At 42.4% G+C, this 17,815-nt stretch overlaps 2 protein-coding genes across 4 annotated transcripts; one reads left to right on the top strand and one right to left on the bottom strand.

Annotated features, from left to right (window-relative positions):
• Positions 1-410: 410 nt before the first annotated feature.
• On the top strand, positions 411-5,228 carry LOC140349209 (uncharacterized). 3 transcript variants are annotated; one of them, XM_072435477.1, is made up of 5 exons: positions 411-548; positions 1,960-3,327; positions 3,456-3,647; positions 4,226-4,423; positions 4,850-5,228. In XM_072435477.1, the coding sequence occupies exons 2-5, from the start codon at positions 2,014-2,016 to the stop codon at positions 5,030-5,032; spliced, it is 1,887 nt and encodes a 628-aa protein (XP_072291578.1). In that variant the 5' UTR covers positions 411-548; positions 1,960-2,013; the 3' UTR covers positions 5,033-5,228. The 3 variants fall into 3 exon arrangements, with proteins under 3 accessions (XP_072291578.1, XP_072291575.1, XP_072291576.1); XM_072435474.1 differs by lacking the exon at positions 411-548 and adding an exon at positions 964-1,134; XM_072435475.1 differs by lacking the exon at positions 411-548 and adding an exon at positions 971-1,134 and having other exon boundaries at positions 4,226-4,400.
• Positions 5,229-8,239: 3,011 nt separating this feature from the next.
• idh2 (isocitrate dehydrogenase (NADP(+)) 2) lies at positions 8,240-17,032 on the bottom strand. Its single transcript, XM_072435479.1, has 11 exons — positions 16,818-17,032; positions 13,811-13,902; positions 12,082-12,247; positions 11,374-11,534; positions 11,129-11,272; positions 10,622-10,758; positions 10,272-10,423; positions 10,081-10,193; positions 8,954-9,051; positions 8,787-8,879; positions 8,240-8,601 (listed from the first exon to the last, which is right to left on the bottom strand). The coding sequence occupies exons 1-11, from the start codon at positions 16,924-16,926 to the stop codon at positions 8,517-8,519; spliced, it is 1,350 nt and encodes a 449-aa protein (XP_072291580.1). The 5' UTR covers positions 16,927-17,032; the 3' UTR covers positions 8,240-8,516.
• Positions 17,033-17,815: the final 783 nt, after the last annotated feature.

Here is a 17,815-nt window from a genome sequence, read left to right as displayed (position 1 = left end):
TTTTTTCTCTTTCTCTCTATCCTCCTTTTTTCCCGCAGCCTGTCACCACCTCCCTCCTCCTCCTCATCCTCCCTCCCTTCCTTTTTTTTCTTTTTTCTTTCATTGCCTTTTCTTTCTTTCAGCCTGTCTCTCTCGCTCTTCCATGCTCCCTCCCTCCCTCCCTCCACCCCTTCCCTTCCCTTTCCCCCCTCCTCCCTCCTCCTCCACCACCACAACCCTGCTTTTTTCTTTTATTCTTTTATTCTTTTCTTCTGCTCAGCCACCCCTCCTCCATCTCTCTCTCTCTCTCTCTCTTTCTCTCTTCTCTCTCCTTCCTCTTTCTTCATTCTCTCCCTGTTTCCATCCCCCCTCCCTCTCCCTTCTTCCTCTATTCATTTTCCTCTGTCCATTTTATGTCTCTTCCCTCTACTTTTTTCGCTTCCTCATCTACAGTCTAATAGAGAAACAGCATTTTACCGCACTAAGTTTGCGTGCTTGTCCCTACAGGTGTCCGGACTGGGACCAAGTGAGCACTGGTCTGGGAGAACGAAGTATACTCGTGTTTAGTCGTGAGCCTGTGCACTGATTCTGATTCTGATAGTGTTGAATTTGATTTGGGACTTACTATATAGCTTTTATAATGTGATTCATCCTCATTTCAAAGACGAGTCACCAACATTAACAATAATTGTGCAATATTCATGCATTTGAAACAGTTTAAATGTGAAATAATAATGTTTGTTGGTGTTCTCTGTTCTATGTTTGGAAGGGAAACTACGTGGTTTTTTTTTTGGTTACATATTACATCATTATATTCTTGTTTTGAATAAATAAAGGAAGGACAAAAATGGTATATAAGCTGTAGTGATTCTAAAACCTCGTTGTAATCAAAAAGCTGTAAAAGAATAAGTAGAAGAAGAGGAAGAGCAGAAAAGGAGTGATGCTGTTGTGGAGGGAGTGCATGGTGGTGTGAAGGGGAGGGGGGGTTGCAGCCCAGTCAGTTCAGATAAGAGCAACAGTGAGAGAGGGAGGGGGGAGCTGGCCCCGCCCACTCTCTTGCCAGCACTTATAAAGAGCAGAGGATTTTTTTTGACACATTTCTGCTGGAGGATGAGGTCGGCGAAACAGCTCGTACATGACCCCAGGAGCACTGTGGTGAGTGAGGGCTCCAATAGGATGTGCTTCTCTCTTTCATCTTCCTGTTTGCTGCTGCTTGTTTCCTGCACTCACTAATTGTGTGGCTTTAGGTGTTTTTGACTTGGCAACTTTAAGAGACATGCACATTGCTCACTACAGCTGGGACACTTTCACTTTCTGTCCCGCAGTCTGTGTTTGCCATTTGTATAGTTCTTTTGCTTTTTACCATGTTTTCTCCCTTCTGCCCCCCTCTTCCTTTCCTTCTATCTATTCACATGCATCTTACCCCCTCCTTGGTTTCCTCCCTCTTTTCTTTATCTTTCAGTCTTGCTTGCTTCTCGCCTCCCCCGCCTCCCTCCTTCCTTCTTCCTATGTCTCCACCACTTACACCCAGCCAGTTTGTCTGTTTCACTACTTTAAAAGCAGTCATTGCAAATAGTGTTCCTCCACCGCGTCTCACTCTTGGTTTGATTCTGTCAGCTTGTTCCGTCCTTTGCATTAGTTAATCTCAGTGGTTTTGAAATACACCACACCCTGCTTTTTAGTGTGTTCCTGAAGGACATCTTATCAAATATACTTCAATGTGACAATGCTCCACATGAGGTTTGGTTTCCCTTTGACTGTCAGTGGTCTAGTAAAACATCTTGTAATGCTAGCATGTCTAGTATGTGGCATGTGGAACTGTCCAGCAGTGAGCGGATCACTTGAGTTGCTTGTAACTTTAGTTTGTGGTGTTCACACAGTGGAGGATAATATGGGGAAGTGGAAGTCTGACACCACAAATGGTATTTTTTTGTATATGCTCCGTGCTTTGCTCATGTGATGTCTTGTGTTCATTGTCAGGAGGAAAGGGGCGGCTCCACGCAAGTGATCTACCCAAAGAAGACTCGGGGGATCATGGAAGTGGGGACACAGACTGAGCCTGTGGTGGTACTGTCCCTGGCGCAAGCCGCCGTCCTGGGCCTCATCTCACAGAATGAGATCTTCAGAGGAACTATAGCCCCCAATGGTTTCTACAATGGAGAACCTAAAGACTGTGCCCCTGCTCTACAGGAGGTGGGCATGGATTACGAGTACGCTGACCAGCTTATTGGAGCAAACGGGGACTACTTACGAGATTCTGCTGGAGACACGGAAGCTCAAAACAAAGAGAGGAGACAGCCCCAGGAGAAGGAACTGCCACTGGACTGTCCACACAAAACCCACAGTCCAGGAGCTCACATCAAAGGGGAAAGGCTTGAGTGTGATGATCCCCCATCATGTACCCTAAACAAACATGAGGAGGTGGACATGCAACGGGCTTCTCCAAAAGAGGAGCTGATTAGTGTCATTCACACGACATCACCTCACATCGCCTTGGTGGAGGACGTGCCAACAGAAAAGCAGGAAGAAGCATTGAACCTGAAGATCAGTGGGGACAATGACAGTTCACAGGAAAATAATTATTATGAGTCCAGTGAGCCAGCCTACGAGGGTTCTGATGAGCCCCCACAGGCGGAGTATGAGGGAACAGGACAGGCCATGCTGTGGTCAGACCCTGAGGGTTTAGCCCGACGAATGCAGATCGATCGCCTGGACATCAACGTTCAGATCGACGAGTCATACTGCGTGGACGTGGGAGAGGGCTTAAAACGCTGGAAATGTCGTATGTGTGAAAAGTCATACACATCCAAATATAACCTAGTCACACATATCCTGGGACATAGTGGCATCAAACCCCATGAATGTGTGCACTGTGGGAAGCTATTTAAGCAGCCCAGCCACCTTCAGACCCACCTACTGACCCACCAGGGCACGCGGCCGCACAAGTGCACAGTGTGTGAGAAGGCTTTTACTCAGACCAGCCACTTGAAGAGGCATATGTTACAGCACACGGACATAAAGCCCTACACCTGTCGCTTCTGTGGTCGGGGCTTTGCCTACCCCAGTGAGCTCAGGACCCATGAGAACAAGCACGAGAACGGACAATGTCACGTCTGCTCTCAGTGTGGACTGGAGTTCCCCAGCTACGCTCACCTCAAACGCCATCAGGCCAGCCACCAAGGCCCAACCAGCTATCAGTGCACTGAGTGCAACAAGTCCTTCTCCTACCGCAGCCAGCTCCAGAACCACCTCCTGAAACATCAGAACGTGCGGCCCTATGTCTGCACCGAGTGTGGTATGGAGTTTGTCCAGATCCACCACCTGAGACAACACGCTCTAACACATAAGGTACAACAGCTCGGTATAAATGCTGGCTCAAACTCAATGTTTAATCACTGTTGAGAAACAAGCAGAACAAACGCCACATAATCTACTACGTGCAGCTGAATGAATAAATGATGTGTTTGTCTTGACAGGGCATGAAGGAGTTTAAGTGTGATGTGTGCTCTCGTGAGTTCACATTGTCGGCCAACCTGAAGAGACACATGCTAATCCATGCCAGCGTCAGACCCTTCCAGTGCCACATCTGTTTCAAGACCTTTGTTCAAAAACAGACTCTGAAAACACACATGATTGTCCATCTCCCTGTCAAGCCCTTCAAATGCAAGGTGGGGATCAACTGGAATGTTACTTACAAAATGAAACACCATTTGAAGAAAAGAATGAGACCTAATTTGATCACTTGTTATTAACCTTGTTAATCTGGTTAACCTTGACATTATTTTGTGTACGGGAGAGGACATCTCACACACTAATTGATGTATGGGATTAGTGTAGGTCACGGGCTGTGACTGCACAGACACATACAGGCTTTTAAAATGACAAAATTATTCAAATTTTTCAAGTATGCAGATGACATTTATGTTTTTAATTATTATTTATTAACCTTTATTTAACTAAGTAAGAACCCATCGAGATCGAGACCTTTTTCAAGGGTGGCCGCTGCCAAAAAAGGAAAAATATGACAGTACACAAATGTTAAAAACAAGTAGGAGACATTTAAGAACAAATAAAAACAGAGTTTACATTTATTTATTAATTTACATTGATATGACGATCACAGGTCTCCTGCGACAGTACTGTTCTTCAGCTGAGGGGTTCTCCATGTCAGATTCACATTTCTAAACAAATAAAAATATTCTAAATATTCTTATAGAACCAAACAATAACATCTGTTTTTTTATAGGTGTGTGGAAAGTCATTCAACAGGATGTACAACCTCCTCGGCCACATGCATCTGCACGCAGGAAACAAGCCCTTCAAGTGTCCTTACTGCACCAGCAAGTTCAACCTGAAAGGGAACCTCAGCCGCCACATGAAGGTCAAGCATGGCATCTTGGACACCAGCATAGATGGACATGGTACATGGACTTTTTGTAAAAAGGTGGTTCTACTCAGGGACATCCAATCTTCACTATAAATGTAAAAAAAATTGCAAATGCAAATGCAAATTAAATTCAATTTGGTTATAACATTGAGACAAACATGATAGAGGTGGGAGTTCAAAGGTTCTAAATACTGCGCTATGTGAGCACTTTCATAGAAGACTTTGGCCCCCCTTGCCCCTCCTCGAGAAACTCTTCTACCCCTGATTCTACATTAAACAAAATACATTTTAGGATATACATTGCTATACATTCATTTAAGCTCACAAGTTCACCAATTAATGCATGTTATTTCCTCTTTTCTGTTTGCTGTATGTTTGTCAGTAATCGAAATCAAACAATTGTTTTCTATTTCATGAAAAGTAAAAGTTGATGAACACATGTCTTTAAAATGGATTTTCAATTGTCTTTGTTTGTCTCCCCAGAACCTCCACAAGATGCAGATGGCCCGGAAGACTACGAGGAAAACTTTGACTTCAGTGAAAGAGAAAACCGTGGCAATATCAACAACAGCAGCAGCAACACAGCAGAAATCAACAAACGATCACCAATGGCATATTATGGCACCTATGGGAAAAATACAGGGCGATACAGCCTTCCAGAAATAATAAAAAACAACCCATAACTTTATCAGACTTATTTATCTCTTTAAGATGCAAAGAAAACCAGAATGCTGTTTTTAACTACATATTGCACATACTGCCTACACTGGCTAAGAAAAAAGTATATACAGTTTTTCTATCGTATTTGCTCTTAAAAAGTGTCATGTGTTGCCATGTTTATTGATAAAAGTTACCAAATGTGTGTATTCCTCTCATTGTGCCATGAAATACGGTCAATCCACAGTCTCCAGTCACACAGGTCAGACTAAAGTGGACCCTTACTCAGTTCCATCTGACTAAATCAAACTAATTCAAACTTCCTGCAGCTGCACTGGTACAGACTACCGGTAATTGTGATTTTGAGTTAAAATGTTTGTTTTATTGGCCCACAAGATGCTCAACAAATGATTAATTTTCTGACTTTCAACCATTTTAGCCGGGTTCCACAAGTTTCAATGTTAAAGACCACATTGATTAAAACACATTTTCTGCATATTCTACAGTTTATGGTAACAGACATACTGTATTTGAAATCCTTTCTGGCAATATTATAATATTCAGTTTGTTTAATTTTCCTTCAACCCAGTCAAACGTTTAATATTTTATTTTATGTTTTAATGTGTTTGACTGTGCTATAAGTGCTGCAACTATACTGGCAATATTGTGATATTTCATTGTATAAAATCTCACATGATTTATTCTCACAGAAAAGGGAACTACATATTAGGATATAATTATTTGCACAGTTTCAAAGTGACAATAAAAGGTGCTAAAGGCATGCTGGATATTCATAGAGAACAAGTAGCCTAGTATTTCTACAATGATTGTCCTTGCAATATTCTGAAGTTCATATTGCTAAATGCTAATAGGTGTACTATTGCACTACTGTACAGTGAGATGTGGAGATTTACACTTCCTACATCATTGGATTCTGTACTCAATGGCCTTAAATAACAAGTGTGCTTAGTATATAGGCATTGCTTATTTAGGGTATTGTAATGACATACAATATATTAGAGTTGAGGCAATTTTTTACAATAATAACGAAAACAAAACTAACACACATACATTTCAACAGGCCTGAAAAGGGAGTGCCGCCGGCCGAGCAGAAATGGCGCAAGTCAAAGCTCCAGGTTCAAAAAGAGATTTACAAAGAAAAGTTGTACATGTACAGACTCATTCTATGTAAAACTAGGGAAGGATATTTTTAAAATAATTGGAAGCAGCAGTAACAAGTTGTGTGTCCTGTTTGCCACAGTAAACAGATTAAGAAACTCTCAGCTCAACTGCCATTAGAACAAATCTCCACAAGTGTAATGAGTTTGCATCATACCTTAATGACTAAGTTCAGGGCATTAAAAATGCTATAAATTGAACAACACCAATACTAACCCTAAAACCACCTAGACACTTAGTGCTAACTCACTTTGCACCTGTAACTGACAAAACTGTCCAGGAGATCACCAGTCTGAGTTCATCTACATGCTGCCTCCATGTGTTACCCACCAGATTTCTAAGGTCGGTGCTGAACAGTTTCTTAGAACAACAGAGTTAACATGCCGCGTCAAACTGGAACATTCTCAAGGGTTTTGAAAACGGCGCTCGTAAAAGCTCTCCTAAAAAAAAAGATGACTTGATGCATTTCCTCTTCATAAACAACTAAAGTGATGTTTTCCAGTCAGATTTTAGATTTCATCACAGCACTGAGACTGCTTTTGTCAAGGTGGCAAATGACAGCCGTCTGAACACCGACTGGCAAATCTACAAATGTTTTGGAGCCTTGACGACCAGATCTCCTGACACAGAGACTAACTCTAGGGACATGGAATGTCACCTCGCTGGGGGGGAAAGAGCCTGAGCTTGTGCGGGAGGTTGAGCTGTATCAACTAGATATAGTAGGCCTCACCTACACACACAGTTTGAGCTCTGGAACCCATCTCCTCGAGAGGGGCAGGACACTCCACTTCTCTGGTGTTGCCCGTGGCCTGCTTATAGCTCCACAGCTCAGCCGCCACGTGTTGGTGATCGTGTTAGGCTTTTGGGTTGGGGACAGGTCTTTCACCGTTGTGTTGGCCTATGGGCAGCACCTCCAAATCAGAAAATCTGAAAAAGGTGGCTTGCCACATTTTTCCTTGCCAAAAGTAAAGGAGTTCAAGTATCTCGGAGTCTTGTTCACGAGTGAGGGAAGGATGGAACGTGAGATTGACAGGCGGATCGCTGCATCGGACTGTTGTGATGAAAAAGGAGTCGATTTACCGGTCAATCTACGTTCCTGCCCTCACCATAGTCATGAGCTTTGAGTAATGACCGAAAGGACAGGATCTTGGATACAAGCGCTCAAAATGAGTTTCCTCCGCAGGGGCGGCTGGGTGCACCCTGAGAGATTGACTGAGATCCTCACCCTCACAAGAGGAGCTCAGAATAGAGCCACTGCTCCTCCACCACAAGAGGAGCCAGCTGAGGTGGCTCGGGCATCTGTTAACCTTCACCTGGGCGCCTCCTTGGGAAGGTGTTCCAGACATGTCCCACTGGGAAGAGGCCTATGGGAAGACCCAGGACACGCTGGAGGGGCTATGTCTCTCGGCTGGCCTGGGAACGCTTTGGGATCCCCCTTTAAGAGTTGAAGGAAGTGTCTGAGGAGGTCTGAGAGTTCATGCTTAGGCTGCAGCCCTCGTGACCCGGCCTTGGATAAGCGAAAGATGGATGGACAATTTTTTTCCTCTTGTGTTGAACACTTTGAATTACCTTGGGTACGAATTGTGCGCTTCAAATATACTTGGCTTTGGTTGCATAAATCCATAACCGCCAGCGAGACATGCTTTTAAATAAAAATGAGTAGACCTTTCAGCAAAGTTGCCCAAAAGCATTTTGCACAGAAGCACTTTTTTCTAAACATGTACACATTTAGGTTTTAAACTAGGCTTTCAAAGGCTACTAAACCATTTGTTTGTTTGCCACTTTATCTGAAACAATTAAAGTTAACCTCTGAGTACATTCTTTGTCCGTTCTGTACACAACAGCGCAGCCAGCGCCCTCTACTGGTGTGGAACTGACTGTACAGTGTCTGCTTTGGTGTCTTACCCAAATACTCTTTCAGATAACTTATGTCAGAGTAAACTTTTGCTGTATATTTTTACTTAGCGATATCAAAGACAATCTAAAGCATATTATTTAACTCTGAACAATGACATCACAACAAATTATAACAGTATATGGTAATAAACTTGCTCTTGTGCGGTCAAATCTGATTTATTAGTGCAGACATTTGGCAATCTTTCCCATGGTGTAACAGTATATAACAACAATTCTCACATTACAAAAATACATCCTTGAAATGATGGACAAATTGGGTGGCAACAGATGGAAAGCTTCAGCTCTAGGAGCTCTATAAATTCTACAATGTATCACTTCCTTCAGTTTAATGTCTTGTTATGACCAGTCGGTTAAAAATGAGGTATGAAAGCTAGTAAGAGACATCACTAGGATTTTTTCACTTTCCAAGAGCCTTTTCCAGGTTTGTCTTGATGGCGTCCAGGAAGTCAGTGGTGTTAACGTAGTGCTCATTCAACTTGCAGCTATGAAGGAACAGAAACAGGTCAATATTCATTTATCGGATTCTGAATTCCACAAAAGAAAACATGGAATGTTCCAATCATTACAAGTACATTGAAATAGCTGACAAAATAGGAAAAACAACCATTAGCGCTAATAGGTTAACATGGCTCAGTTGAAGACCGTATTTTCAACAAGAGATTCTTACTTGGGAAGGCCGTGTATGCAGCCTGCAAGGTCCTTTGTCATTACGCCGCTCTCCACAGTCTCCACGCACACTCGCTCTAGTGTCTGGGAGAACCTGAAGACCATCAAAGCAACATACATTCATATGTATTCACTACACGATACATAAAAAAGCATCACAAGTCTTACTTGATAAGATCAGGGTTGCCGTCGAGTTTGCCACGGTGCTCCAGGCCTCGTGTCCAGGCGAAGATACTGGCGATGGGGTTGGTGCTGGTTGGTCTTCCCTGGAGGCACAAGTTAGAACAGGACATTGAGGAGATATTAAGACTTCTATCTAAAATCCTAAATCTAGTGTGATGTGCCAGGATTGAAGCCATTTAAAATGTATACGGTTATGTCTTCAGATATGGAGAATACAGCACATCCCAGGTCACTAATAGGTGGACTCCGGTCCGGATCCAGACATAAGCGCCGTCTCGTTCGGACCTGAACCGCTGACACTAAACCTTCTGACCGCATAAGACCCTCATAAACAGGAAATGAGTAGTGTCTAAATGCTGAGGTGCAGATGAACCAGAGACAAAAACACAGTCACGGTCAGCCTTCTATAAGCTGGCCCAACTCGTCCTGCTATGAAATGATCCTTTATGACAACCCGCACCTCGAGCCCGCGCTTCACCCTGTGCCAGATCGCAGTGTAAGAAAACTTGACCGTGGGAGATCAGTCTGATGTCAGTTTTATTCTGACTACCGTAAATAAGAAATAAGCACAGAGCTGACAGGAGTTCACTTTTGCAACAACTTTTCTGCCATTTACGTAAATGGTTTTAATGTAACGTCAATTGGTCAATCAAATCGCAGCATTCAGTGAAGTTTTGTGCATAGGTCAGTCAGTCATCGACATTGATTGAATTCAATAAAAATGGTATGTGTAAAATGACTAGGCCCATTATAATATTGTTTATGTTATGATATAATAATGTAAAAGCAGCAAAGTGACAGAAACGCTGTGAAGTTCCAGACCTGAGCTAGTGGACATTTTCTCAAACTGGACCTGGGTGAAGTTAATTAGTGACCCTGCTGTATATAAGCAACATAAAGATGTACATTTTGCATTCAGACATCTTCATGAAATACTGAATTAAATAATAATGAATGTTTCCTGCACGAAATCTTGGCAATCTGTGGCAAGGCACAATCTGCATTCTTAAAACGTTCTAAAATAAATCCAGCTATACTTCTGTCCTACTCTACTACAGCCACAAGAGGGCAACACATTCAAGTTTACACTAGTCTGACAGAAAGCGTCTGACCTTCTGGTGCTCTCTGAAGTGCCGTGTTACTGTGCCGTGAGCCGCCTCTGCCTCAATAGTCTTTCCATCGGGGCAGACCAGAACAGAGGTCATGAGTCCCAGAGAGCCGAAGCCTGAGAACACACATAAATCACAGAAATCACCATGAAGAGTTCATGGAAAGCCAGGGCTTAGAGGGTCAGCAGTCTCACCCTGTGCCAGGATATCGGACTGAACGTCTCCATCGTAGTTCTTACAGGCCCATACAAAGGCTCCGGACGACTTCAGCACCTGGGCCACCATGTCGTCGATCAGTCTGTGCTCGTACCAGATCTTGAGCTTGTCAAACTCTGGCTTGTAATGCCTGGAATACAATAGTCACGATCCACTTATATTACATCAGACAGTAGGTTACAGTAGTTATATTGGGCTTCAGCAATAAAGCTTTTTTTCCTCCTAGGAAAATTACAACAAGAAAGTTAACAAAAAGTAAAACTTGTATTACATGTACTTTTAAAGTGATACATGCACTAGTTATTAAAGAAAACAGCTGCTGTCTCACTTCTGAAAAATATCCTCGAAGATGTCCTTGAAGCGGCCATCGTAGGCTTTGAGGATGGTGTTCTTTGTGCTCATGTACAGGGGCCACTTCTTGCCGATGGCATACTGGAAACAGCTGTGAGCGAAGCCTGTGATGGACTGAGAGAGAGGTCAAAGGTCATAGATTTATCAGTGCAGTAGGTTATTCACCCAACTTTCGCACCCATCAGAGCTGACCTCTGACACTTAGTAAACAGTTGATCCAACAGAAGCAAGCTGCCAACTTTTACTTATTTACGGGAATTTTAGACATTTTAGTATTATATACAGTTATTCTAATCTATTGACTTAAAGCAACTACACCATTGTGCATGAATTTAATTAACTCTTAAACATAACAATTTGATAGTTGATCGCTTTCATTCAGGAGTGTTCTATAGGCCGAAAAGTACAGTATAGACAAAAAGAATGAAGTGCATTTAAAATGATGACTTTCCAAATAATCAAGCCCTAAAGCAGCCGCACTCACATCGTCGGTGTTGTACATGCCCATGCCACAGCCTCCAGCGGGGAAATCGTACACCTCCCACTCAGTGGCAGCACTGCCGTCACTGGGAGAGAAGATCATCTTGAACTTTCCTGGCTGGCTCACAACAAAGTCTGTGGCTCTGTACTGCAGACACATACCACATGAGAGTTCAGACACGGCACATCAGAATGTTCCAACAAACTTATATTAACGACATAATATGCATCAATTGTAAGACTAATCACCTGGTCTCCAAAGGCATGTCTGCCGATGGTGATGGCCTGTGTCCAGCCGGGAACCAGACGAGGAATGTTCTTGCAGATAATTGGCTCACGAAACACAGTCCCGCCCAGAATGTTTCTGATGGTACCATTTGGGCTTTTCCACATTTTCTTCAAGCTGAACTCTGAAGAAATAAAGAAAACCTGATCAGAAATAATTTTTCAACTTTGTTATAGGAAACACCACCTACATTGGGTTTCACGGTTTGTTCAGAGCCCAATAACTCAATTCAGATGTAAAAGCATTATAAAAAAAAAAAACCTTTTTGTTCTGAAGAATAGTTTTGAAATGTTAGTTTGATCTTACTTCTTCACTGTGAATGATCTGCAGCATTTTGCAGCACCTGCTTCTGATGTAGCTGGGTTCATCTTAAAAAAGGCCTTTAGTCTAATTCAATACCAAATGTAGTGACTGAATAAAACCCTAAAACATAACCTACTAAATTAAGTAGACTATGGTATAAAATACTTACATATTTAATTTATTCATCGGCCTGTCAAGCTGTCTAAAAGTCTAAATAAATGTCTTTTACAATTTTGTGCATCATACTTAAGAAACTTATGTGATTAAAAGGCCTATTAAAGATTTTAGTCAGATTTGCATTTTCTTTTAAATTACAGATTAAACCATAGTCAAATTCTTTCTCAAGTCCATTTGGGAGTGGGACAGACCTTCCACTCGAGCTTCATCTGGTGTGATGGTGGCGCATTTGACCGCAACATTGTACTTCAAGGTGGCCAGAGCAGAGTCGATGGTGACCTGGTCATCCGTCTGGTCCCGGTACGGCAGCCCCAAGTCATAGTACTTCAGCTCCACGTCCACGTTAGACAGGATCAGCTGAAACAAAGAAATACCATAAGTTAGGAGAACTACTCATTTTAATGGGGCTCGACAATTTGACAAAAACCTAAACCGTGAACTGATCCTTGTGATCTATTCTATATTTGTAAGATTATTATTAGTATTCTTTTTTCAACTCGGCACTGGGGTACATTAAAAAAAAAATCTGTTATTATGTCAGTTTTTAATGTTTGTGTAATGCATGTATGGAAGCAAAGTCCAACTGCAACCAATTCTGCTTGGTATTGACCTTATTCCACCCAGAGCACTTTTCCTACATTTTCCCACTTCCATTGTAATCGCACTTGCAGTTAAGCGAGAACTCTGTTGTTTTAAAAATGGAGAACGAGGGAAAGTCTTGCTGCTAAAATATGCCAAAAAGTAGATTCATTTGTGCAAAACATCCAATGTTCACATGACAAACAAGTTAACAATGCACCGATTCCCTGGGCGGCCCGAAAATGGCTTTTAGCCTGTGTAGAACTTATTTTCTCTTGAGGTCGGCAAACCTATGTTACCAATACAACCAGAAGAAGGATTAGGTCGTATGGCAGTGCTCAGACAGGCTGAATACCTGAACCTGATAGTGATTCAGTGCTTTCCCGTTTGATGCAGCTCAAACACAAACACGTCATCCCACACACAACAGCCACGGTCCTGCTGAGTGAGTGAAGGTGGATTTAAGCATTAAAGTGTGAACTCTCAATATCTTTACGTTATCACAGAACTAAGTCATTTGCTGGTTCCAAATGTAGGACTTGTGATCTTTTTCGCAGGTATTGCCCACCTTTGAAGCCACGTTTCAACTGGTTCACTTTGGAGCATCTTGGGACACTTCTGCATGTTCGTGCACAGGTCCGGGCTCGCAGGAGTCTGCTATGTGAGCAGCTGATGTCACCCAAACAGAGCTATGGTTTTCTTAAATCTTAATAAAATCGTACCTGAATAACACTTTTTTTTTTCCCCTGTGGCCGATCTCAGCTATTCAGAAAAAGACATTTAGTAATTCCATGTTTGTGGGTAAGATTTATGAATATCTGCTTTTTCCAATTTTGTTCTCAGTAGAGTTTACGTTCTCTCCTGTCCAGTCATCGCACTAAAGTGTATATTTCAGTGTCACATTGTATCCAAAGTTATTGTATGAATCCCCATCCCTAGTTGGTGTCAAGCAAGAGAACCTGTGGTCTGCAACTGGTTGGCCCAGTCTGCGTCCATGTGTCATTCCCAGTTTGACCTCCTCAGTGTATCAGATTTAATACTTTTACTTTTCATTTCATTTGAGAGACTCATGAGTAAAAATACTAAGAGTATTAGAGTGAAATATGTCGAAGTTTGCAAAATCACACGTCAAATTATTCTTTATCCACATTTTATAAAAGCTTAACTTTATTTGTGGGTCTTGCTATGGATTCTAAAAATCTAAATATTGGTATTGGAAAATATCGACATCCACAACAGCAAGACAGATATTGGTATCGGCTCAAAAAAAACTAAAACTTATCTCTGTCTCAGGCGTCTGGACCGTTACAGACAGAAAGGGGAAAAATAAATAAAAATCACCTTTTCCTTGATGAACTCCCAGATGATACGAGTCATCTCATCTCCATCCATCTCCACCACTGGCTGGGCCACCTTAATGCGTTTGTCCGCATCTGATTATAACAAACAGAGTTTAGCGTATTAAATACCAGTAATATTGACACTAGAATCCTTAAGCAGCATATTTTTATTCCATAAAACATTGTGGTCAATGACAAAGCAGTAGCAAGATCAAAGCTAAAAAGGACAGGACAGACTAACTAGATTAAAGAGGATTTTGTGAAAGCAGACGGAGGCTGATTAGGCATCGACCTGTGCACATAAAACAATCTAACGCAGTCTTCCCTCTCGACTGCAGTCTGAAGCTCATATCAGGCCTGTAGGACACTCGCCCGACAGCTGCACGAGCACATGCTGAGACTGAAAATAAACTGGATGCACTGCTGAAATTAGATGTTATGCAATTGCCTGACAGAGGAAAAAAAGAATCACAAAAAAGTGCCGACAGGTACATGGGGCAGTGTGATTAAAAGAACAGAAAAACGTAACAGGTTTGATAAAAGTAGACCGTTTAGTATTGATATATGGCCTTATCTCATTGATTTTTCTTATTTCACAAAACGACTGTATAGTAAGAGCAGTTAGTTATGCAACCTCGGAGCAGCCTGACAAACCAAAGATTAAGGTTCTGCTCAGCTGGAGTAAACACAAAATTAAATCTCATTAAATAAAAAAATAAAATCCCTGTCCCAACTAGGGCTGTCAAAATACAGATACATCACAACTAAACTCAAATCTAGATCCTCACTCAGTTGAGCTGGTTTTGACAGTCACTGGATAGTTTTGAAACTACCTTTACAATTACAGGAAGTAGTTTTAATGAATTGTATAAAATATTGTCAAATCCATTTGTCTGTTTGGTTAAGAATATACAAGTATTCAGCCAATTATGTTTATCCTATATTTATTAAAGTTTTTTGGTCTTTATTTTGCATTTATATATTATGAATTGTTCTAGTTATTTTTGTTGTAATTATTCAGTGAAGTACGTGTTTGGTCTGTAATGGCAAAAATAAGGCAAGGAAGCGAGTTGCTTTGTCTCAACGTTAAGGTGATTTAATCAGGCGTTTCTCTCGCTCTGGTACATCACATGATCAGTTTTTTCCCTCCCCTCGTCCTCCTTATTTATACACATTAGTCACATGATCCAACACACACACAGAAAGTTACCGGTCACTCAGGTACAAAAGGGACAAAGGAGCAGGGGTTTAAAGAAGGAGACAGTGGATAACATTTGCAATGGTTGCCGTCTTTGTCCTAGTGTGAAACAAAACGGGGAACTGGCCCTGGGACATCCTGGTCACTCCAGGATGTCCAGACATGTAAATTTCCAGGCAAAGAGGAGTTGTGTCAGGCTGTGACTTTGTGTGTTAGAACTAAATCAAATTGAAATAGAATTGAAAAGCAAAAGGGCCAGATTATATGTTTCAAAACCGGTCACAGGGCGTCTTGGTATGGATAAATGGTCATGGTGGGAAGGCTCATGCAGGTATCGTGGGCACATGTTTGTTTTCCCTCAGCAAAACAGAAGCAACGGGTTCAACCTGTAACTTTCCTGTCATATTGTGTCAAATAAACCTGCAAACATCTATTTTCTTGTATGGACATGCTTTTATTTACTGTACAAAGTCAAATAGCCTGACCTCAGTGACAAACGTGATTCTCATGTAGATATGAATATGGAGAAAGGAGTTTACTTCTACATTATTGTGTTCAGTACAAGTGTTACTAACATTTTATTGTGGCATCAAAACCTCAAGTTGAATTCTTTATATTGAGACACAAGTTTCAACTTCACACTTTTGACAACAAAGCAGACAAATACTTTAAACCGGTAGTTCAGAACGTAAAGTATAAAGATTATACCATTTAGCCCACAGACTATTTGTCCTTTGCATGTTTATATGGATCAAATGACTTATTGTTCTCAGCTGACACAGTTTAAAGTACACGGGAAGAATGGCCACACACAATAAAACATTCTGTAATGATCTAGTAGTCTGTCTCAAGAGTTTCCCCAGCAACAAAGAGTCTGTCAATCATGACATGAAACAGCAGCTCTCACTTGGGGTTAGTCTAATGTGAACAGAAGACACAGCTTCATGACCAACTTATTTGTAGCCTCTTCATTCCAAGCAAATGTTATTCTACCATTAATTATATGAGAAACGTCCTTTAATGCAGCCTATTGCTCTAACTTGGCCTATATTTAGGATGAGTTTATGTAATAGTTTTATGGCGCCATTAAAAGAACCCATAGCCATGTCGTGGAGGTGAGTGCAGCAGGAGCAAGGACGTCTGGACCTTTCATGTGTCTATAAGTGGTCCCGGGCCACGTGACGAGCTGTTGACTCAATAACACCAAAAAATGTCATATCGCCCTTGATCTGACCCCGCGGAGTGAACAGTGCAAACACATTCAGCCCAAACTGTGACCTGTAGCGTTCATTCTGCTGTGATTAACATGCGTGAAGAGCTTGTGGTGGCGAGAAGCGTCACGTAAAAGTGAATGTTTTCCTTGAGCAGCGGAGCCGGAGCTCAGATTATTCTGGACGCGCTGCACAGAAAGAGAACGCGGCCATTGCACAGTTCATTCAATCCTCGTCTGCGCAGATTGACCTTGAATAAGTTTGACCGCGCACCTCTTTTAAACCTGCGCTCGGAGCTTGACCCTCGAAAGACTTTACGTTTAACTCGGCCGGGTTCACTCGGTTTCTTTCGCGCATTTTCATTAAATGTATTGACAACCGCCGCCGGCGTTAGCAATGCATGCTACACATCGAAATGGAAAAAACAACAACAACACCCCGGTTTCTTTGGGTTCACGATGCATGAAGTTGTATTTGCACAAAGACAACCCCCACAGGCCTGGTCCTTGCAGCTGTTGAATGCACAGCAGCTTTGTGGTTAGCTTTAGCAGCCTGCTAGCCGAGCACAAGAGAGAGAAAGATGCTGAGGATGAACTCACAGTTTCTTTGTTGCAGAGACACGCAGTTGGCGGCTGGAGCCAGCACGCCGGGGCCGCGGGAGAGCGCGCTCCTCGACAGAGAGCTCAGGACTTTCAGATAACCAGCCATGTCCGTGTGGCCGCTTCACTTTGTGGCTAAACACCAGTGTAAGTCGGAGCAAAGAGAGGACAGACGATCGCAGGCGCTCTGAATAAAAGCGGAGCCAGCAGCGCCCGCCCCTTCTCGCGCGCCTGCACGTACTGCGTAAGGACACGCGCGTGTTCTGCACAACTCTGCACCCCGATGTATCCGGGCCACGCGCCGTCTCGTGGGGAGCAACGAGGTCACCTGACACTACCTCAAGTTTTGTGTCGGGGTAGATTTCGTGAAGACTCTTCTCTTGGCCAAATCTAAAACAAACAATTCAAAGTGTAGACGATGAGACGTGTTGCCCGCCTAAAAGTTGCAGGAGACTACAAGGAAGACAATGTAATATTTCTACCAGACTACTGTGTTTTACAACTAATAAACTATTAAACTCACATTTGTACGAGTTTAACCTGTGTGGGCGGGGCTTCACGGGCACATTGAACAGGAAGACCAAATGTCGAGTAACACTGACTGACCTCTGACCCACTTAGACTTTGAGAGATGTAATCATGGATCTATTGGATGTAATACGATTTGAGTGAGTCACCCTTTTATTATTATTATTATTAATATTATTAATAATAATAATAAAGTTATGATAATACTATTTTTTGTAGCTTTATTCCAGTTTTCACACTATGTCTTGGTGATAGGCTATCTTTTCTGCACAGACCAGTGCAGCTAAATGTGCAGGGATGTCTCTGTGGACCAGTGTCTCTGTGGACCATTGGATTTGTGTCTCTGTGGACCAGTATCTCCGTGGACCAGTGTCTCTGTGGACCAGTGTCCCCGTGGATCAGTGTCTCAGTGGACCAGTGTCCCCGTGCCCGTGGACCAGTGTCCCTGTGGACCAGTGTCTTGATGGACC

The sequence above is a fragment of the Eucyclogobius newberryi genome, unplaced genomic scaffold (assembly GCF_026437365.1).
Source record: "Eucyclogobius newberryi isolate DKJ021-1_F unplaced genomic scaffold, fEucNew1.0.hap1 SCAF_7, whole genome shotgun sequence".
Taxonomy (NCBI): Eukaryota; Metazoa; Chordata; class Actinopteri; order Gobiiformes; family Gobiidae; genus Eucyclogobius; species Eucyclogobius newberryi.
This window is presented reverse-complemented; position numbering and strand designations above follow the sequence as displayed.